Source organism: Quercus lobata, chromosome 2 (assembly GCF_001633185.2).
Source record: "Quercus lobata isolate SW786 chromosome 2, ValleyOak3.0 Primary Assembly, whole genome shotgun sequence".
Taxonomy (NCBI): Eukaryota; Viridiplantae; Streptophyta; class Magnoliopsida; order Fagales; family Fagaceae; genus Quercus; species Quercus lobata.
Window position 1 is genome coordinate 93,327,941 of NC_044905.1, and position 22,365 is coordinate 93,350,305.

Genomic DNA, 22,365 nt, shown 5'->3' on the forward strand with positions numbered 1-22,365 from the left:
TTTCACTATTTTTTTTGAAAATAACTCAATCTTTTAGTAAACTAAGTAAGGGAAGTTAAAAGATTGTTTTTCAACTCATTTAAAGTACCAATACATAGAAAAATGAGATAGTTTTATAGAAATTTTTTTTGAAAAATAAATAATTTTCTAGGAAACATCATTAATAAAACAAACAAAATGTAAATTCCACATTAAATAGTGATGATAAAAATGGGTAATTAATATAACATCACTTGTGACAACATTCTCATTGCGCTGCCCAAGGTGTAATCTCCCCCCACATTTTGGTCATTGTCTATTGCTTTGTCTCATTTACACTTCCTCTATGATATGTTCTCTCTTTCTATTTTTCTCTAATGTGCATAGGTTTGAGTTTCATTAATAGAGCACAGTCAATACCGAGCTAGGCCATGACACGAGTCCACAAGTTTAATCAATTTTAACAATATGATTTTTGCATACTCCAATACAAAGAAAATCTCTCCATTATTGAATATGTCATCCCGCAAATGCTTAGTAATTTGCATAAATAAACATCAGAGTGTGACACAAATCAAATATATAGTTATCTTACACAAACTAGAAGATAAGATTGCTCTGAAAATAAACATTCGAAGGTAACAGATTAAAAGAAAATAAAATCAGATCCAAGTTGCAGAGAATATCATCGGCCCAGCAAGGCGACACAATCCTTCTGCACTGTCTGCGAAAGGTTGAAATCAAAAAGCTCACACCGTATAGGCATCTCTATCTCATAGAAGGGATTCTTCAACACATAATCTGTGTACAATTCATAGATGACTTTCAAGAGAGCCTCCATCTGCTGTGTCCCAGGCTCACAGACCACAAAGAACTTTGTCCCTGCCAAAGAAGCAATTATTCTTTTAAGGTAAAAATTTTCCAGAGAGAACATCAAATACATGCTCATTATTTAAGAGAAACTCAGGTTAAATTTCACTTCCAAAGTGTATAGTACATTGTAGTAAAACCCAATCATACTCCTATACTCATGAAAGAGCATTTCAACTTAATATCATGAAGCTCACATGGCAGACACAAGAGCCCCATATAAATGCAAGAGCAAAACATACCAGCATTGAAGCAGAAGACAAATCTTTAATAAAGTAAATATTATTATTGGTCAGTTTCAAATTATACGGATAATGTCTAACTAATAGATTGTTACAGTACAAGATTTATGAATGCTATAGCAATCAAAATTTGACCACCAAAATTAAAATTTAGAAGTTATGAAGTGGACCTCATATCATGCATCTTACCCTGTTAACAAATGGAAATAGAACAAACAAAATTGTAGACATAATCGCATAACAACAGTTCTCAATGAAGTAGAGCATGGGGTAAAAGAGCTCTCTTTGATATGGAAAATTGCACTAAGACCCCTGAACTTTCATGTTGTTGCACTAACACCCTCCTCTCTCTCTTTTCAGCCAATTTTGTACAGTCAACTTTGATACTTTATCAAATAGGCCCCTTATGTCAATACTCCATCCATTTGGGGAACACATGGATCCTATGTGTGCCTAGTCTTTTGGCGCCAAATTGCGAAAAAGGGCCTGGGGGGAGCACAGAGAAAACCATCCATAATGCGAAAATCAGGTCTGCCATGAAGAAAAAAAAAACCTCATGAAACAAAAGTGAAGAAATGAAGAATGAAGAAAGAGTGAAGAAACGAATGATGCTAGATCTTCATTGAAATTATTGCTAGAGAAATTGTCACCAGCCCTTTTTTGAATCCCATTCTCAAGGTACGTTCTCTATTTTCTCAATCTTATTTTTAATTTTTTGAATTTTACAAAAAAATGAACTTTTATTATCTGTTTGGTTAGTGGGGAATCACTGACAGCTTTGAAGACTGTACTGACACCTCTTCCTTCTTCCTCGTACAAGAATGCTTTTTAGAATGACGCTCACATTGTCTGAGGGGTCATGACCCTTTGAATTTTTTTTTTTTGGGTAATCCATGATTGTGAGGATTAGGAACCCTCAAGATTTCAGGTCTGTGAATCAAAATTGTCGACATATCTAGGTTAGGAGCTGTGGAACCTCCAGGATTTGTTTGGGTTTTGTTTTTGTTTTTTGTTTCTTGTACAGCTATATGTGGGAATTCTGGATGGATTAAAGTGTGGAAGAGATTGCTAACTGATAAGAAGGTGTTTGAGTTTGTTTAACCCTGCAAATAGTGAAGAAACATGCTATTTATTCAAATTTTAGAACAAGGTGTTTTTTAATTTTTTTTTTTTTTTAAAAAGGTGGCGTGGAATTGTATACCTGTTTTAAGTTTAACTGTATACTCCATGGGTCTAGCTTCATTCAATTCTTCACTTTTTTATTCGTCCTCTGCCCATTCTTCGTTGCTTCACATTTTATTCATGCGATTCTGTTTTTTTCCTTCACAGCAGATCTAATTTTGGCATTTGGGATGGTTTCTCTATGTTTCCTGCCTTTTTTCATGATTTGGAGCCAAAAGATTAGGCATATGTGAGACCCACATGTTCTCTCCGTTAGAGAAAGGACAGAACATTGACAGAAGGGACCTATTTGGTACAGAGTTACCATACCAAATTAGCTGGGAAAAAGAAGAAGATAAGAGGGTCTTAGTGCAATCTATCCTTTTTTGTGTATCAGTAACTCCTAAAAGTTTTATCATGCTCAAAAGTGGCTCTTAATCCACCGACATCATAAGAGGTGATATCATTAGTGAAAAAGTAAACAGTTGGAAGCTCAAATCTCCCTTGTTCTAAAATATCATCAACACTCCAATTTTCCCTCAATATTTGAAAGGAGATCCATAATGAACTGATTTCACAGACCATGGGATAAATAAACAAAGAGCCACCATATTGTCATAAATATTTGATATCAACTTGCAATATAAAGGTTGCTAACTCAAATCTTTATATTCTAGCATTTCAGAGCATAAATTTCTCTATACAATTTAGTTTCATTTCGTTATAATCATAAAAATGGCGGCAATGCTTGACATAAATTCACGACTATCAATGTCAAAACATACCAGTCCACATCCATGGAGGCTTACCAGATATGCAACATCTAGGTACAAATAAGTCTTTTTAGCTCTTATATGCACAATTATAAAATATTTTTCATATCTTGACACTCTCAAAATTACAACCTTTTTTTGTTTAGATCAATAAAGTTGTGGCCCCAAGGGACAGGTACAACCTTAAAATTACTATGCTCAATACAAAATTGTATGAGTAACAAAAACATAACACTGATATGCAACGATTTGTTGAGGCTTATTAGATTAACAACATACAGGTTAGCAATAACTGTGCTTAGCTTGTAGTATCCAAGTCATAATTTTTTTTCACATGTTCAAGGGTGATAAGTTAATATCGAAATGTACCAGTGAGTGATTGGAAGCAATGGAGATCAAATGTATCGGCTTCGAGAAGCTCAATGCCCGAACAACCTGCAACTGGTGATAACTGCTGAGAGATTGCGTGCATCGAGTGCCATAAACTCGCAACCCGCAAGCTATCATTTGTGTCCATCCTTCCAGCAGACCCATAATCCTAATTGTCAAACACACACACAGATTTCATCAGACAAGCCCTATTTCCAATTAACAATATCCACTCTTTTCCAGGATATATCCATCAGTACTGCCTTCACACACACACAAGTAACAAGTTTTATTAGAAAAATAAAGAACACCAAGTACACTGGATTTATGCTAGATGTTTATCACATCTAAAGCTTTAAAAGTACAATGATCAAGAAACTAATATAAGATTGAGAAAGAGATACTCCACGAGGCTTATTATGCCTTGACATATATAAACAGGATCGATCTACAACTACTGTAACTCTTTACAAGTGTAATTCTACTGGAAAATCGGAATTTATCCGGGAAAGGAAATAAATAGCCACTCATTCATCAGACCCATGATCCAAAGTTTCTATTTTTTTTCAAAAAGAGAAAGCTAAACATTTCCAATATTCAAATCACTAACACACTGCTTTTTTCCATGGTAAATCGGAAAAAAAAAGTACCACATACCCATCGGTTTGATTTCGAGTTGCAAACTCCTACAAGTGAAAAGGCCAAGTCTTTCTCAGTCCCCAAATTCCATTTGGCTCGTTTTGGTTTTCCCACAATTTCTCAGCCACCAAACATAGCATATACAACCCCATTCAGTTTTCTATCATCTTCACATTTTCAGTTTTCTATAAGGTAAATGTTTGTGTATATAAAACCAAAAAAAAAAAAAATGAAACTTTCTCGGGAAACAAACTGAAAATTATATACAAAAATACATAAAAATTTACCTTGTAGAAAATCAAGCCACCTGATTTGTTGATGATGTAGAGGCTGTAAATTGCTGCCATTTCAAAGGGCAATTTGGGAATATGATAAACTGTTGAGAAAGATATATTAAGAAGATCGATTGATGAAGCAGAAAAATGGATTAACTTTGCAGAGTTAGATCCGAGTGCTGTTTCGAAGAGTGGTAGATGGGACTCAGGAATTGAATAGAGAAAATGATATACTTTATGCCTTGAGGAACATCTGGCCTATTAGCTCAGCTGGTTAGAGCGTCGTGCTAATAACGCGAAGGTCGCAGGTTCGAGACCTGCATGGGCCATTCTATCCAGTTTTACAAAATTGACTTTTGCCGTTGATACAAAAACGTTTTACAAAGTTTTTATTTTATTTTAATTCTTAACAATAATACCAATATTAATATAAACACATCTTACAATTTTTTTTTTTTTTTAAATTCTTAACAATTTTTAAAATTTTTTAATACAAGAACATTTTACAATATTATATATGTAGGGATAGGGGCCCAAAATTATATATTGGGCCTTGGGCCTTGGGCGAGGATGTAGGTTGGTCCGAGAACGAATAAACAGTGGTGAGAGTGCTAAGCTCAGAGTCCAGTGAATAAGTTGCAAAATGGAAAGGTTGGAGAAATTGGTCTGAGGAGGAGTATCTCCTCGGATGAACAAAGTATAGATCAAATGTATATCTTATCGTTCAAGGTGACCTTTCAAAAAATTCCACTAATAGGGACATGCATTATAAATGTACAAGAGAGATGGAAGCCCAAAAATGTCTAGGGAAAGGCTGCTGCCACAGCATTAAATACTCTGCAGCTAACTTCTTGATTGCATTAATGTAGAGAAGACTCCTGAACAGTGCTGTCTTGGCTACTCCAACTTACAAAGGGCTTGAAGGGTGTTCGATAGAACAAGCACTCAAGTAGTGACTTAAATGATCAATAAGTGTAAGACCAAGATTGTTCAAAGGGGTCTATATAACGTGAGAGGCCCTCCATGGAGAAAGGGGGGTGGGGGGAGAAAATCTAAAAAGAAACACTATAGCAATCAGGAAATAAACTTGTAATCATACTTAAGATAAATATACAAGAACTGATCTCCTCGAACTTGTCTGAGGACGATTTTCTCTAGTTGAAGTCCATCTATCTTTCTGTTCTTGTCATTTGAATCCACCTTGTTTGCTATCCAACTCATTCTAACCCAGTTTTCCAATTCACTCTCTACAAATTTATTGTTTTGTGCTTTTGGGCCTGAGCCTATTCATTCTTTGGGCTAGGGACTCAAACTCGGTCCTTACAATATATATTTATTTATTTTAACAAATTGTTAAGGTGATAGTTATGATTGGAGTAATATTGCTTCTAACTTTTTTTATAAATTTTTAAGGTGATTAGTGTAACATTGCTTCCATATTCATGTTAGAAAATGATGTCTCCATTTAAAATGAATCAATTTTTACAAAATTGACTTTTGCCGTTAATGCAAAAACATTTTACAAAGTTTTTATTTTATTTTAATTCTTAACAATAATACCAATATTAATATAAACACATCTTACAATTTTTTATTATTTAAATTCTTAACAATTTTTAAAAAATTTTAATACAAGAACATTTTACAATATATATATATATTTATTTATTTTAACAAATTGTTAAGGTGATAGTTATCATTGGAGTAATATTGCTTCCAACTTTTTTTATAAAATTTTAAGGTGATTAGTGTAACATTGCTTCCATATTCATGTTAGAAAATGATGCTCTCCATTTAAAATGAATCAATTTCTTGATTTTGAATATATATTACCATTTAAATTGTAAACCAACTTTGAGTGTAACTTTCTAGTGAAATGGAAGGTATCATCTTCAAGTTCACTATTAGCACTGCTTTTATTGCATACCAACTATTGTAAATTAAACTTAGAACTCAATTGGTACATTGTACCAAAGAATTACATGGAAACATTAATTAATAATTTAAGGAATACAAGAAATTATAATGTGGTAAATACTATCATCTATTTATTTGGTGATGTCACAAAAATGTAATTATGCAAATATATTCCAGGGTTTGACAAACATGATAAGATGATGGAATGAAATCATATTTAATTCAAATTTCTCTTGTAAAAAAATAAAATTATATATCTTGGTATGATTTTTAAGGACCTTTTTGAACTCACACCTTATTGATAATGACCAATTAAGGGGAGCTTACTCAGGGTCCATTTGGTTGGGAGGTAGAAAAGTGAGAGAATAGAAAAAATTTTAATTTCTCTCATTTTTGTTTGGTGGGGAGTGGAAAAGTGGAGAGATGAAAAAAGTGAGTTTGTATAAATTTATTCATATACCCTTATTAAAAAATGGTGCCCAATTAAAACAAAAAAAGTGAAAAACAAAAAAAATACAATCACTCAAATTTATTAAAAAATAAAATCACGTCTAAACTAAAAAAAAAAAAACACAAAAAAAAAAGGAGAAGAAGTGCAACGTATTGGACAAGCCTGCCCAGGAAATCAAAAGAAAAAAAAAAGAATAAGGAAGAGGCAACGTCCAGGAAAATGAAAAAAAAGAAAAAAGAGAAAAAAGAAGAAGAGGCAACGTCCAGAGACCAGAAAAAAAAAAAAAAGGAAAAAAGAAAAAAAAAGCAACGTATTGGACGAAGCCCATGTGCAAGTGCACATGGGCATTTTCGTCATTTACCTATCAAACTCCCCTCACTCAGCTTTCTCCCATTTTGGAGATAACTTTTTGGCGAGTCTAAGGAGAAAACACTTGGCCCCAACCAACATTTTTCTCTCTCTCTTTCTTCCAACCAAATACTCTCTGTAAGGACACGATTTGGAACGAACCTTAACAGTGTTGGGTTTGTACGTAAAAAGACCCAAACAATATCATTTGTAGAGCATGGGTTTGAAACGCTAGGCCTTGGTCACCAGGCGGTGGGTTTTTCGTGATATCCATACATGGTTAAGTTGTCTTCGCCCCTGGAGTCTTTCTCCTAGAGGCGGGCTGGGAGACTCTGGTTTTTGGCCATTTTTCCCAGCCTCTTCTATGAATTACTTACTTTTCCTTTTATACTAGTCTGTGTTTTTTTATCCTTCGTCCACGTGTAGGATCGACATTCCAAGACTGATACTTGTCCCATCAGCCCATACCCGGAGTGGTTGGGGGTGGTTGAAAAAGATGGGGAGTATGGCTTTGTCAGGTGCAGAGTATTGAATGGCAGTAAGGGCAGCTTTCCCTGGTCGTTACACTTTCCAGCATACCCTTTTCTATTGGCACAGATATTTTAGATTTTTTTTCCAAATTGTTTCTATACCATTTTTGCCCTTTCTTCCGAGGAGGCTTCGGACATGCCGAGGACTGGATCGTTCTCGGCTGTATCCCAAGGCTATTTTGTTCTTGTGTTACCGAGCCTGGGCCATAACCTTCCTCGGCTTGGGCCTCTGGGCTCCAACGAATAAATGAAGCTGGCCCAAAAATCGTTGGGCCCCACAATAGCCCCTCAAAACCCTGCTGTCCGACCTCTTGGTTGGAGATGAGGGTTTTGGTAATACCAAGCCTTTATTACGGCTCGTCTAACTCAGCTTTTCATTTAATGCTGGCGTTTCTTTATCTGCCTGGGAAATGTACCGGTCTACGAGACATTCTTCTGAACTCGTTCACAAGGCATTCCTGCCGTTTGGTTATCCAAAATGTGCCTTTAATGACTTACCTTTACGAGACTATTTAAATTCGACGGTCTTGCTGACTATGTGGGGAAGCGGAACAGGTATATTCTCGTTTACAGATTTTTTGGAAATCTGGACGAATTAAATACCTTCCGCTCCACCCTTCATATAAGAAAGAAGGCAAGAGTTTATTTCTTTTGTATAGAATCCCTTTTAACCCTTCTGAAATCTGAAATCTTTAGCTTCCTCCAGAGTTTACTTTATCCACTAGTTGTATCTTAACTCGTGACACACTCGAGATAGGAGTAAGTAATGAGAGAACCATACCCCTTCCAGAAACACCACATTCTTACGAAGCTCAAAATGGCTCAGTCAGGGCAAGGGTGGCGAAGACTCAAGATCCTTCTTATCCTCCTTTCAACCAAAATCCGAAGCAGGGGCTCGTCACGTCAAACTTTCGGCGTGACTGAGCTGGGGTCACCCATTATCAGTACCAGCCGCTCTCTTACGAGCATAGCTAACATGGCACCAGCGTGTTAGGAGTCAGGACTGACGCAGGGACACAATATCCCTGCTTCTTCCTCTCTTCCTTCACTGGTGCCTCTCTTTTTCTTTCTTTCTTCTTCTTTCCACCGCCAGATCCATCCTGGCGCTTTTCCTTCTTCCTCTTCTTCTCCTCCTTCTTTCTTTTCATCTCCTCGCTCTTCTTCTCCTCCATCTTCTTCTGAGGAAGGTCCTCCTCTCAATATGGGCGCTATTGGGGCAGAGTTTGGAAGGACTTCGGAGGCCAGTTTAAGAAGACATTTGATCGTTTATTTATTATATTGTTGTTGTTTTCCTTTTATTATCTTTGTAATCCACTCTCTGTATAGGCTTGCTTAAACCCTTCTTTGTACGTTGTAATATCTCTTTGTATTAATAAAAGTTGTTATTGCTTCATTTTACGCATTCTATCTCTTTATTTCTGAAATGGTTATGCCGTGAATAGATATACTACATTGTGAATCCTTTTTATTTTTACACTTTGACCGATGTCTAAAACCGAAATCTTAGTTAATAAAGAGATCTTACTCTGTGTTTATAGACACTATTCGACTTAATACTACTGAATCGAATTAGTGATATTTAGGGTTGAAACCCTATTAAGAAAAAAGAAAGGAACATTATGGTGAGCTTATTAAAGCGGCCTGACACAATACCGCCGACCTTAGAGTACAATACTTAGGGCCGAAATCCCTTATCAAAGAAAAATGCGCTATTATGAACTCATGAGTGCTGTTCGGCACAATAATACAGACTTGAACTAATGACACTTAGGGTCAAAATTCTTGCTAAGGAAAAGATATTATCACGACTTTAATAGAATTGTTTGGCACGGTAATGCCGACCTGTGAAAACAACACTTACCCCAAAATAGCCGAGGTGACAACTGAATGCTTGGTGCGGAGTAGGAGGTAATCATCCGAAGACATACAACCCACAAAATGAACAGCCCCTCCAAGTTGCTGAGTAGTATGGCATTTCACCATCCTCTTAACAACTTTAATAGCTTTAATCTTTTATGGTATTTGAACCGAGGATTGAATAGCTTAGAATATTTACTAAGTAGCCGACCTTACGAAACTCAATTTTTCTTGTCCAAAACTCAGTTTTCTCATCCAAGTAGTTGGTTTCTCCATAGGTTTGAGTCCGAGAACCATACAATACCTTGGTTCTGTCCAAAACTCAGTTTTCTCATCCAAGTAGTTGGTTTCCCCATAGGTTTGAGTCCGAAGACCATACAATACCTTGATTCTGTCCAAAACTCAGTTTTCTCATCCAAGTAGTTGGTTTCCCCATAGGTTTGAGTCCGAGGACCATACAATACCTTGGTTCTGTCCAAAACTCAGTTTTCTCATCCAGGTAGTTGGTTTCCCCACAGGTTTGAGTCCGAGGACCATACAATACCTTGGTTCTGTCCAAAACTCAGTTTTCTCATCCAAGTAGTTGGTTTCCCCATAGGTTTGAGTCCGAGGACCATACAATACCTTGATTCTGTCCAAAACTCAGTTTTCTCATCCAAGTAGTTGGTTTCCCCACAGGTTTACCTTGGTTCTGTCCAAAACTCAGTTTTCTCATCCAAGTAGTTGGTTTCCCCATAGGTTTGAGTTCGAGGACCATACAATACCTTGGTTCTGTCCAAAACTCAGTTTTCTTATCCAAGTAGTTGGTTTCCCCATAGGTTTGAGTCCGAGGACCATACAATACCTTAGTTCTGTCCAAAACTCAGTTTTTTTTGGTGGGGGACCTTGGCTTTATGGGAATTAGCTCCTCGGCCAAGCCCCTAGAACCATCCATGCGATTGACGCTACCAAGCGTAGCCCCTAGTTAGGAATCATAGTCCCTAGCGGAACTTTACACCAGAACTCTATAACCAGCTGTTAGAAATGACAAGGGAACTCTCTCGACCTATCGCCTATGCCAACACACAAGCCTTTCCCACAGACGGCGCCAATTGTAAGGACACGATTTGGAACGAACCTTAACAGTGTTGGGTTCGCACGTAAAAAGGCCCAAACAATATCATTTGTAGAGCGTGGGTTTGAAATGCTAGGCCTTTGTCACCAGGCGGTGGGTTTTTCGTGATATCCATACATGGTTAAGTTGTCTTCGCCCCTAGAGTCTTTCTCTTAGAGGCGGGCTGGGAGGCTCTGGTTTTTGGCCATTTTTCCCAGCCTCTTCTATGAATTACTTACTTTTTCTTTTATACTAGCCTGTGTTTTTTTATCCTTCGTCCACGTGTAGGATCGACATTCCAAGACTGATACTTGTCTCATCAGCCCATACCCGGAGTGGTTGGGGGTGGTTGAAAAAGATGGGGAGTATGGCTTTGTCAGGTGCAGAGTATTGAATGGCAGTAAGGACAGCTTTCCCTGGTCGTTACACTTTCCAGCATACCCTTTTCTATTGGCACAGATATTTTAGATTTTTTTTCCAAATTGTTTCTATACCATTTTTGCCCTTTCTTCCGAGGAGGCTTCGGACATGCCGAGGACTGAATCGTCCTTGGCTGTATCCCAAGGCTATTTTGTTCTTGTGTTACCGAGCCTGGGCCATAACCTTCCTCGGCTTGGGCCTTTGGGCTCCAACGAATAAATGAAGCTGGCCCAAAAATCGTTGGGCCCCACACTCTCCAAAAAGTTTTTTTTCCTCATTTTCTCTCATTTTTTTTTTTTTCATCTTCCCTAAAATCCACTCTACCAAACACACCCTCAATGTCAAGAATGCTCCAATGTGACATTTTCAGAGTCGCATCTAATTTATAACGACCAATTAGAGAGAGCTTCCTCAATTGTCCCGGTGGGTTTTTTGTTTTTGTTTTTTGGACTCACATCTTGTCAATAACAACCAATTAGGAATAGGAAGAGCTTTAGAAGCTGATATCTAATTTTCTGTGTAGGAAGGAATAACAATGTTGCCCACAATCTAGCTAGCAAGGCTCACTTGAAATATATTAAGCAATGCTGTAGATATAAAATTTTTCAATAACATTTTTTCATAATTTGCTAAGATGATAAGTTATGATTAAAGTAAAATCACTTTTACTTTAGCCTATCATTGACACTATTTTTATTTTCTACCAATCACACCACATCAATAATTATATTTGTAATGCATATTTTTCAATAAATATCTATCTCTTTGCATATCGGGAAAAAAAAATTATATCACTTATGGAAAATGGCTGGAAGAAGAGTCATACAACACATTTTTCAATAAAAATTATTATCCCTTTACAGATAATAATTTTTTTTTTAAAAGTTGGTTGAATTCAACATATTAACTTGCATAATTTACACATGTATTTCCAAGATATAACCATATATGTCAAGCTCGATCTCATGTCATGTCGTTATGTTATGGATTACCAATATGGGAAAAACCATTCGATGTCTTGCACTCTTGCCCATAATGCTTTTCCTGAATTTGATTAAGTTCACATGCTATAAACATTTCTTCAAATCAAATTTTAGAACCCTGAGCTCAATTTAAATAAGAAAAATTCTGATATAATTTATGAGACTTATGGTATAATATGCAATGGATATTTTATTTGCACTGCATCTCAAGTCAATACAATGAAAGAAAATAAAAGAAAATCATACATCTTAAAACATAAACAAGAAAAAAGAAAGCAAAGATGATAGCAATCACAAGACAAAAAAAAGGAAGATGTCTAGAAATTAATAGAGGCATTAATCAAGTTGGCAATGATATCTAGTGGCGTGGGCGGGTGATTTCTGGATGGGAAATTCCAGTGGTAACTTTGGCAACATCAAGTGCAGAGGCTTCAGGCTTCTTCTTGGAGTATAAGACAAGGAAACCAAGAGTGGCAGCGATGGCTAAGCCACCAATGGCCATGCTCATAGGACGGAAGTGTGGTTTACTGCGCTGGTGAAGTATCCCAGTGGCATGCTGCCCTGGTGATGGCTGCTTCACTCCCTGGTCTGCCATTGCTTTCACTTCTTCTGCTCCTGTTAAGGCCTTCTATGTCTATAGCTTTATTATCTCTTTCACTCTTCCTCTATGTTGTCTCTCTTTCTGTAAAACTGTGTTTTGTGTGTTTTCTTACGTGGTTATGAAAGTTTTAAGCTGGAGAGAGAAGGGGACATGAGGGTGGTGAAAGAAATAGGAGGCGAAAGTGAACCTTTGATGGACACTTGGAGCATGTAGAGTTTGAAGTGTTCTTAGTTTGACATGTGGTGGTTGACTTCCACAACTTCAATAATTTTAGGAGTGATGTTAGGGGAAAAAAAATCTAGTAACACATACTATTACTTAATTTTTTTGTCATAACTATGATGTGACAGAGTGTGATTAGTAAAAATAAATTGTAGATTCATGTGTAAGTGATGAGTAAACAACTCACAATTTACCACGTCAGAGTTGTGACAAAAAAAATGAAATAATTTGTAGTTCTAAAATCACTCATTTTAGGGAGACTACAAATTTCGTTTTAGTTCTTTCTAGTGGATTTGAGTGGTGGGAGGGGACACGATACTGACACGTGTTAGTCCTTTGTCTCATCCTATGCTCTTATCCAAAGAGGGAAGCCTTGTCCTACCAATTTTATTACATGAACCTTCACAAACTAATGTATCTCTAATATAAGAAAAAATTAATTAGTTAATTCTATTGTCCCCAAGTGGACACTTTTGATCATATCACACCTTGTTAAGGTCATAAGGTGTAAAGGGTTTCGTTCACTTCAAAAAAAAAAAAAATTGTTTCCTTTAACTTTTTCCATACGGCTATAGAATCACTCTGTATAGCTTTACAATGGGCAAAATAGAAGATCAAAATCTATTATATATTATTCAAAATTTATTTATTTACTTATTATTAAAAAAAAATCTATTATTTATTTATTTTTATTTGAGAAAGAGCTAGAACGGTCATCCAATTAAGCATAATAAAATAGAAGATCAAGATCTATCTACAATTTGTCTGATAATAATTTTGGTGCCAACACTATGGGTCTGTTTGGATAGAACTTATTTTGCTGAAACTTAAAACTGAAAACTGAAAACACTGTAGCAAAATAATTTTTAAATGTGTGAATAGTACCGTGGGACCCATTTTTAATGAAAAAGTTGATAAAAAGTGTAATTTGTGGGTCCGTGAACAGTGCATATGTGCACTGTTCACTGCAGAAAGTCAACAATTGCGGTTACTGTTCATTGAACAGTAACCGCAATACTCCAAATGAAAACGCGTGAAAAAAAAAAAAAAAAAAACAGAAACGCAACGCAACGTAGGATAAGTCCAACCCAAACACACACTATGTGTCAATAATCAGACGATTGCTGCGACCACATTTTTTTTTTTGATGGTTATTGTGACCACATTTTAAGGATATACAAAACCTTGGCTACAATTAATGGTAAAATAGCAGATTAATAATGATCACCCTACATATATAGTAAATATGTTACAATCTGTTTTATAACAATTTTGGTATCAAGCCTATGCTATGCTCATCCTCTTGCTGTTGCAATTCTGTGTCCCCATTGTTCTGTAGAAACAAGTGGCAACTGCGATTAATCTGCATTAATATGGTGAACACCAATATCTTTGCAAATGCATTCATCTCGAAGCTGCTGCTAATGCAGCTGTAATAGTTATTCATTGGTCCAGGTCTTTTCGGATATTCCAACAATGAAGTTAACATGGTCTCAGTGGCAGGATCAGAGTAACTCCGTAATCGCAGGATCTCCCTGTCCTGATGAAAGGCAATTGTGTGACGTAGTTCTTGTTGCTGACCACCATCAGATTGAGCTTTCCAAGTTTCCACACTGTATTCTATCTCAAAATATTCTACATACATTATATTGTATTTGAAAGAGGAGGTGTAGGGGGGCAAAAAGAAACTGAAGAAAGAAACAAAATCACCTTAAACTACCAGTTCAGCTTCTCTAAGATCCGAGGGGATCCCCACATCCAATCTCATTGTTGATTTGTACTCATCCGGCACAACAGCGCCAGCTTGTGTGCATATTTCGACTACAGCAGGTGCTTGACCATAGAAGTTCCTCAGCTCTCGCTGCAATGGTGGTCCATTTACATCAGGAACATGCCACACATATCTTGGTGGTATCAAGTCATTTAGCACTGCCGCCTGCCAACCGTGCTGCCCATTCCGCTGCTGGTGCTTGTGAGCCCCACAGTTCTGTGCCTTGTGCCCACTAGGACCAACATGTACCTCTGGGCAATACCCACAAACCCTTACCAGGTACTTCTTCATCAACCTGCTGGCTCCTCCCCTCATCTTTTCCCATGCTTGTATTGTTTCCTCAGCAAGCCAAGCAATGCTGACTTCATCAGATGGGGCTACTATATCTGAATCAGGTATTTCCGTTAATAATGGCGTCTCAGGAACTTCAGGGACAGGATCTGGGAGTTCACTTTCATCTGCATCAATGAACTCCTTTCTCCCAGTGCGGATGATTGGCTTTCTTCTCCTTTTTGTTGGAAATTCAGGAATATTGACACCAGCTTGGATGCAGAGCTCAACTACAGCTGGAATCCGGGGAATTGAGAATCTCTCCTGATGAGGAATACGCTTTCCAAGGCGATCATAGAGGTGGTAGGCTTCTACTTCCCAGACTATGTCATCAACAGTTGCATTTGTCCACACATGAAGACCCTTGCGGAAGCCAGCATTTGAACCTCTACAAGATCTGAATGGATGTCCAACAGGTCCCACGTGAATTTCATTACAGCCGCTGCATTTGCATTGCACAAAAAAGTCACAAAACTGTTCACAAAACAGGTTGAATGAATTTTATTAAAGAAAAAGGTTTGAATATATTTTGGTCCCTCTAAATTTGGATGTGCTATCAATTTAATTCTTATAGTTTCAAAATATCAATTTCAACTTCATAGTTTCAAGTACTGGTTAATTTGGTACTCTTGTCTATCCCTGTTAATCATAGGCAAAGGGTCATGTAAATTATGCTTGAATGAAACTATTTTGATAGTTTTCTTCTTCTTCTTCTTCTTCTTCTTCTTCTCTCAATATGTGAAAAAACAGAAAAAAGGGAGTTGGGAGGGAGCTTAGGTTCAGGCAGCATGTCCACAATGGAGTCACCAATGCCACAGCAAAACAATGTAGCCAAGGATTGTCTCTGTTAGTAATCCACCATCTATTCACCATGTAAACAACTGCTGGTGTTGAAATCAGAAAACATCAATTTAGTTTAAAATTTCTTCCTATACCATTTTCTTCACTTTGAACTCTAGAAGATTTGCCAATCCCTCAAAAACAAAGCAGTTGCATGCTTTGGTCATGATGTTCCAGCTCTATCAGGATCCATTTCATCCGACTAGAATATTATTTGTTTAATTGCTGATTGTCTCAAAAAGTTAAGCTGTTAGGAAATGATGAATTTAATCATTTAACCATAATTCTAACACTCCCCCTCAACTATGGGCCTAAACTCCCCCTTAATAAATGAGGCCCAACCCATGGGATTTTTAATATTTTAAATGGGAATTAGAGTGGAGACAGAGATCTAACTCAGGCTCTTCTGCCTTGATATTATATTAAATAACTGATTGTCCCAAAAACTTAAGCTGTTAGGAAATGATACATTTAATCTTAACCATAATTCTAACCGTATTGATTCTATGCCATCATAAGGATATTTGTGTTACTTGCAGCTTAGTCAACAAAAGTTGCCTCCAAGGTTTTTTTGGGAACTCCAATTATCAGGCTGAGATTTGTTCTTGGAGGAATAATAGTTTATGGGTTAGCATGGATTCAATTAGTAGAAGTGAATTTGAGTCGCACTTGCATCTATAGTCCCTAGCATTGGTAAGGAAGCCAAAGGTCAAATTCAAATCTGCTGAGCCAACAGAAGCAACACTAGCAACAAAAACAAAGAGAACATACCAATTCAAACCTTAGGAACAAGTTGAAGACCAAGGAAATGTTCACGAAGAACAATAACACAATGAAGGGAAGAGGATTGCAAGGTTTGCAACAAGATTTCCAAAAAATCTCTCTTGTATTTTCTATTTGATTCATTTGATTTATTTTATCATCTATTTTATTTTTCCTCTAAATAAAAGTTTTGAAATGACCTTGTTTTATGCTCACCTGCAACATCACATAAAATTTAATGTTCCTATGATTAGCAGAGATAGACAGAAGGACTAAATTGAAAATAATCCAAAACTTCAATTTTTTTTTTTAAGAGTACTTTATAGATACTATAAGATTTGAAACTATGACATCAGTTTCATGATGATTGCTCTTTACCAGGAAGGCAAGACATCAATTCAGCCAAAGCTTTGAAGTTAACGCTGCTGGAATTAGAACTACACGGACCATATTAATAACAAACTCAAATTTACAGGAACCAATGCATATTTTAGCTTTAAAAAGAAAAAGGAAAAATGAAGAAGAATCAATTTAAGTTTCAAGCAAAGTTGACACTGCTAAACTTGAAACTAGATGGATCAAAGTGAAAAAAGTAACAAACTCAAATTTAGCCTAAAACAACCCCAGTTTAAGTTCCAAGCAATTTTTTGACAAGAGATAATCTTTTGTCTTAGATAACAGTCATCTAACATTTGTTCAAGGAGAGAAAGATGCTTACTGGGCAAACATTAAAAAAAGAAAAAAGAAAAAAAGAAGCTCATCTAAAGAAATCACATACAATGAAAGAAAATTGAAATTCAACCCAGTAAAGAGAGCTAAATTTTTGTCACATGGACATCAGCTAATTGAAATATTTTTCAATATGCTGTTGAGTCAACATGTCTGCATTCATCATGCAGTATAGATATATCTCATGAGACACATGCAACAGGTCAGTTTAACAGATTGATTTGGATAACCAAATAAATTTCTGTCACAGTGCTTAGCAAAGCTGATTTTATTTTTTTCCATTCCATGAGTCAAATATTAGCAGAGGAATTGAATTACCTGCAAGCATGCACACGAACCACCTTTAAGAGTTTCTTGAGATTGTTAATCAGTGTAATCCTCGCATTAAACACATCATAAGCAACTGGTATGAGCCTCTTGACAAGTAGGCCATTCTTTGGTGGTGGAGCAGGTCGTTTAGGCTGGCCTTTCATCTTCTTGACCCTCTCCCTAGCAGCCCGCCTCAGCTCCACAATGGGTACTGGAAATGGCTTTTTCTCCTTCTTTGAATAGTAGCGTGGAAAATCAGCATTTTGAGGAAGTTCACTCCTGATGACCAATGGATATGATCGACACAAGTTCAGTGATGGACTTCTATACTTCAATGGGAGTTTAATTTTAATGCTACTATGCTGCAAAAGAATAAAAGTAGAGTCATGAAGCATAAAAATTAGATGGGAAGTTCCTTAAGAGTTACAGTTATATAGGAACAAAAGAGAGTTTCGCACAGGCTAAATTTTCAAGCTGCAATACAGAAATTGGAGACACTTAATTCTTGATTTTGGCTTGTCAAGAAACAAGCTAACAATCAGAATTGATTGTGTAAAAAGCTTTAACAGAAAATCACAGTGATTATTACAGTAGACCCTAAATATGTTATAACTTGAAGCAATGGCACAATACTGCATATTGTACAAGCTGTGGCTGGGGCTATTTTTTAAGGCCATTACTAGGAAGTTCACCCAAAACAATAGTTCATTTAATTCAGGTCTTTTCCTTTTTTATTTACTTTTTCCTTCTTTTATCTAGTCTTTTATAAGCACTGGAATACACGACTGTGGGCAGGGATGTAGCTATGCTTGGACCAGGGGGGGCAATGGCCCCCCCCTGGCCCAATGAGAAAAAGCAAAATATAAATTATATAAAGCTTGGTTTTGAATTTTCATGCTCCATTTTTGTTCAATACTTCCATGCTTTCACAAAAAGTACACTTTCTTTATTCAAATTTATATTAAATTTTGATTCTTTTTGTGAGTTTCTATCTAGATTCTAAATGATTTATGAAATTTATCTTAAAGCATTAGCATAGGATAATTGCAGCTAAGTGTTTGATGAAGTTCCCCAAAGAAGCTTGGGATAAACACACACACACACACACACACATATATATTCTTTTATAAGTAGCTTGGATAAAAAAAACATGGTTGTCTTTGGGTTAATCTAGAGGTACGATATGAAAGTTTAGGCTATAACAAATTTTTTAAGCATTTGGGTTTGAGTGTATCTCCCCCCCCCTCACTTGAAATTCTAGATCCGTCCCTGACTGTGGGCAACTTATTTGGGGGTTTGGAAGACCATAAAATTGGCTAGCCAAGAATATTATAATTGGTTTTTTAGTTTTTTTGTGTTTGTCAAATTTTATAAAATATGGAACTGGTTATCAATTTGTCATGTTTGCATTCAATCTTGGTGCTTAAATGTATATATAAAAAGAATAAAACACAGTTATCACATGGTTTATAAAAACTACATATAAACCGAAACTAGTTCAAGAATAAATTAATTTTCTTTTATAGGTGAGTTCAGTGTTGTTTGCACTAGAACTCATTGACTTAAAAGGAAAAAAAAATGTTTTATCCAGTGCCAAAGCTTCCACTTTTGCGGGTCTTGGAGAGGTGATTGGTAGGCACCCTTGCCTTCCCACCCACCCTTTTTTTTTGCAAAGGCTGATTCCCGGAACTCATTGACTTGAACTCGAACTAATTTTTTTTATTGGTTCAAAACCAGACTGAATTGGTCTTGTGTGTTTGCCAAACACCCTAATTGTAATTGGAAGTTTGACATACGTACACTTACAAGAACAAAAAACAGCAATAACTGACTAATAAGCAATGCCTGAGTGTACAAGTACGGAAATACAGCTGTAAAAATAGAGGGTCCCTAGAACCTTGCATACGATGAAATAGGCTTAAAGCTAGATGGCTAGTACTCCACAACTTTCCCAAATAAAATATCAAGAGCTTTCATCAATGTTTTCCAATCAAGTGCATTACACAACTAACAAACTGAGCTGTGAATTCTCAACAAGGCATACCTGGAAAGAATCAAGTGAACCAAGACCCCGATGTCGGCTAAGCCTCAGGTGTTCTGCATTCTTTTGGAAGGAAGCATTTAATGGCCCCACTTTGGGTGTTAGAAACTTTCCTTTACCACACAACAAGACCATTGCGCTATGTGTAAAGTTTAGAGAACCGCAGTCCATCCTTAAGACCAAGATAAAACGTCTGCTCAAAAACTTTCTAAAACAAGCTTCGAAAGAGTACAGCTTGAGAATTCACATCAATCTCAATATATCTTTTGCTAAATTCTTGCAAAAAAAAAAAAAAAAAAAAAACTATTTTAGCTAACCCACATTTCACATACACCTGCATCAAATTCTCTATTTTTACTCAATTCCATTTGAATAGTCTTTCTTCATTCTTTCTTTATTATTTTTCCAACCATCACATTTCAAATGGTCATATTTTCTCCATTGGTTATATATTACCTCTAATATTTTATTAACTAGTAAGTTTTATACACACACCATAGTTTCATTTTTCTAAGTTTTAACTCCTAAGTTTCAAAATTGAAACTCAAAAAAGATTACAAAGAAAGAATTGAGGAACCTGTGCATATACTTAATAATATTTTGAAAATCACAAAAGGTAATTATAAACTTTTAAAAGAATCATAAAGTCCAACCAAGAAAGTTGTTGTTTGTTAAGTTAGAGTATCAAAATATGTCATTACATTGCAACCACAGCATACAATCATGAATAACATGTTAGCCCTACTATTTTGAAATAGAGGATCAAAACCAGTCTATTTTGCCTACAAGGACAATGAAAGACATTTGGAAAAGACAATTATTCAGACAATTAAATATTTTTTTTGTATTTCAGTCACTATTGATTACTTATTCTCAGTCCCTATTCAGGAACCAGAAGCAGTCCTTAGGATTTGCCTCTTAATTTTACACAGGTGAATTCAAAACAATGCTACAAAAGGAGCTAAACATGGACTTTTCTTCCTTTGGAGAGACCATTCTGGACATTTTTAACTAATGGCATTGACAGCAAGCCAAAAAGGAGGTTCTTTTAAAATGAGAACCAAGTTGATTCTAAAACCTCTTTGCAAGAGGAGATAAAAATTGGTTCTTGAAGTTACTTTCACAGACACATACGTTACACAACCAAATTCAGCTCCAGTTTCTGCTTATGCTCAAAACCCACCACCCCAATTCCTAAAACCGTACACCAACTAAACCAAGACACCATTAATATGAACTAAAATCAGCTAAATTCAAATGGGTATGTGCGAAATCAACAAACTTTAGATAAAAACACACCAACACACACTCAGCAGGACATCATAGTATCATACATTCATACCCATTATCAAAATGCACAAAAATTCATCATATCACAAAACAAAACAAAATGCAACGATTTTTTTTTTGGGATAAACCGAAATGAAAAAGAGAGAAAGAAGTATTAAAAGATAAAAAAGGAGGGCACCTTTTGGCTAAGTTTTGGAAGCGAGCTTAACAGAGCATGTTTTAGAGTCAGATTTTTGTTTGTGTGGACAACTCTCTGTCTGAAGTGGATGAAAGAAGAAAAGGGTGTTCTTGTGATTTAGAAAAAAATGTGAGGGCATTTTTGGACTTCTGTCAAATTCATTGGACCTCTGGGCTGGAAGCAGGTTTTTTGATGCTGGAAAAAGCCCATTACTAAAGTGGGCTGGGCATGTCCAACTTGGATTCTGTCCTTCCATTTTTAATGGACCAAATCAGATTTTTTTTTTTTTTTTAAGAAAGAAAGAAAAAAAAAGAATAAATTTTTTATATGTTTAAAGTTAGCTTCGTGTTCCATATTATGTAATTTTTATCAATGCTATATTATTTGATAATTTTTTATTATGTTTTTTTTTTTTTTTTTAACAAATCACTACTAGATTATATTGTTTTATAATGCCAACCATGCTAACAAAATATTAAAATGATCAGAAATTAATAACTATCTCATCTATATAATGTTTAAATGTCAAGTTTCTTGAACTTTAAAATTAAACCAAAAAAATGAGTTTATAGATTGGATAGTAAATAAAATTCATATAAATTTGACATATATGTTAAAAACAAAGATAACATGTAATCAAAAGATGAAATTTTAAAAATACAAGTCAATAAAATTTTATGAACTAGTTTTAATAAGTGTAACTTGATTATGATTCATTTTTCTATTTGAAAAATGGAAAAAAGTAGTGTAAGTAAGACTAAGCATGCATGCACACATACACACACAAGTGGAGGAGAGGATTTGAACCCAAAGTTCTCCATATTGCAAAATCTAATAATATTATTGAATTACAAGACTATTGACACGGTTATATGGCAATATGTATCTGTTTACTTAGAAAAAGTACTAGAGTTCTATAAAAAAGAAATAAACTAAACAATAAGAAGGAATTTTCTTTAATTTTTCTTCGGGACTTTTCAACATAATGCCTTTTAAATAGAAATCACCATTTTAGATAAAAGTGTAAAATATTGTGAATTATTAAAAAAAGAACAAGATAATTATGTAAATTAGATATTTATACTATCTTTAGAATATATTTGTAGCTTTATTCTCACTTTGCTAACGATTTTTTCTTCTTTGAATGCTCTTCACTTCTGGAATATTTGAATTTAAGGCATCTAAAATTTCTTTTTCCTAAGGGGAGCTCATAATTTTTGGACGGAAAAGAGAAAAAAAATATTAATTCTAATAATATTTATATGACAAGTTGATAGTTTCTTTTTAATTAATTATTTGGGCTTCCGATCATTCTACCTAGTTTCATCTTAATCCACGAAATGACACTTCTCTCAAAAGAGAAAATGACACTCAACCTCTTAAGG

General features: G+C 35.6%; 3 protein-coding genes and 1 non-coding gene across 8 annotated transcripts in view; 1 reads left to right on the plus strand and 3 right to left on the minus strand.

The window, feature by feature from the left end:
- Positions 1-21,055, minus strand: part of LOC115977262 (1-acyl-sn-glycerol-3-phosphate acyltransferase BAT2, chloroplastic-like) — a 28,143-nt gene extending 7,088 nt beyond the window's left edge. For both annotated transcript variants that reach the window (XR_004088504.1, XM_031099024.1), the window contains exons 1-2: positions 21,050-21,055; positions 15,302-15,305 (exon numbers count right to left, since the gene is read on the minus strand). The gene's annotated coding sequence lies outside the window, so the exon portion shown is untranslated. The remainder of the gene's footprint in view (positions 1-15,301; positions 15,306-21,049) is intronic.
- LOC115977264 (trafficking protein particle complex subunit 4-like) lies at positions 468-4,563 on the minus strand. Its single transcript, XM_031099025.1, has 3 exons — positions 4,321-4,563; positions 3,395-3,563; positions 468-861 (listed from the first exon to the last, which is right to left on the minus strand). The coding sequence occupies exons 1-3, from the start codon at positions 4,378-4,380 to the stop codon at positions 665-667; spliced, it is 426 nt and encodes a 141-aa protein (XP_030954885.1). The 5' UTR covers positions 4,381-4,563; the 3' UTR covers positions 468-664.
- Positions 4,564-4,637, plus strand: TRNAI-AAU. Its single transcript has one exon. It is a non-coding gene; the product is annotated as a tRNA-Ile (tRNA).
- LOC115977261 (APO protein 2, chloroplastic) lies at positions 13,903-21,074 on the minus strand. Of its 4 annotated transcripts, XM_031099023.1 has the most exons (5): positions 20,981-21,074; positions 19,516-19,788; positions 17,481-17,833; positions 14,441-15,273; positions 13,903-14,350 (listed from the first exon to the last, which is right to left on the minus strand). In XM_031099023.1, the coding sequence occupies exons 2-4, from the start codon at positions 19,681-19,683 to the stop codon at positions 14,442-14,444; spliced, it is 1,353 nt and encodes a 450-aa protein (XP_030954883.1). In that variant the 5' UTR covers positions 19,684-19,788; positions 20,981-21,074; the 3' UTR covers positions 13,903-14,350; position 14,441. The 4 variants fall into 4 exon arrangements, with proteins under 4 accessions (XP_030954883.1, XP_030954881.1, XP_030954880.1 ...); XM_031099021.1 differs by having other exon boundaries at positions 13,903-15,273; positions 19,516-19,684; XM_031099020.1 differs by having other exon boundaries at positions 13,903-15,273.
- Positions 21,075-22,365: the final 1,291 nt, after the last annotated feature.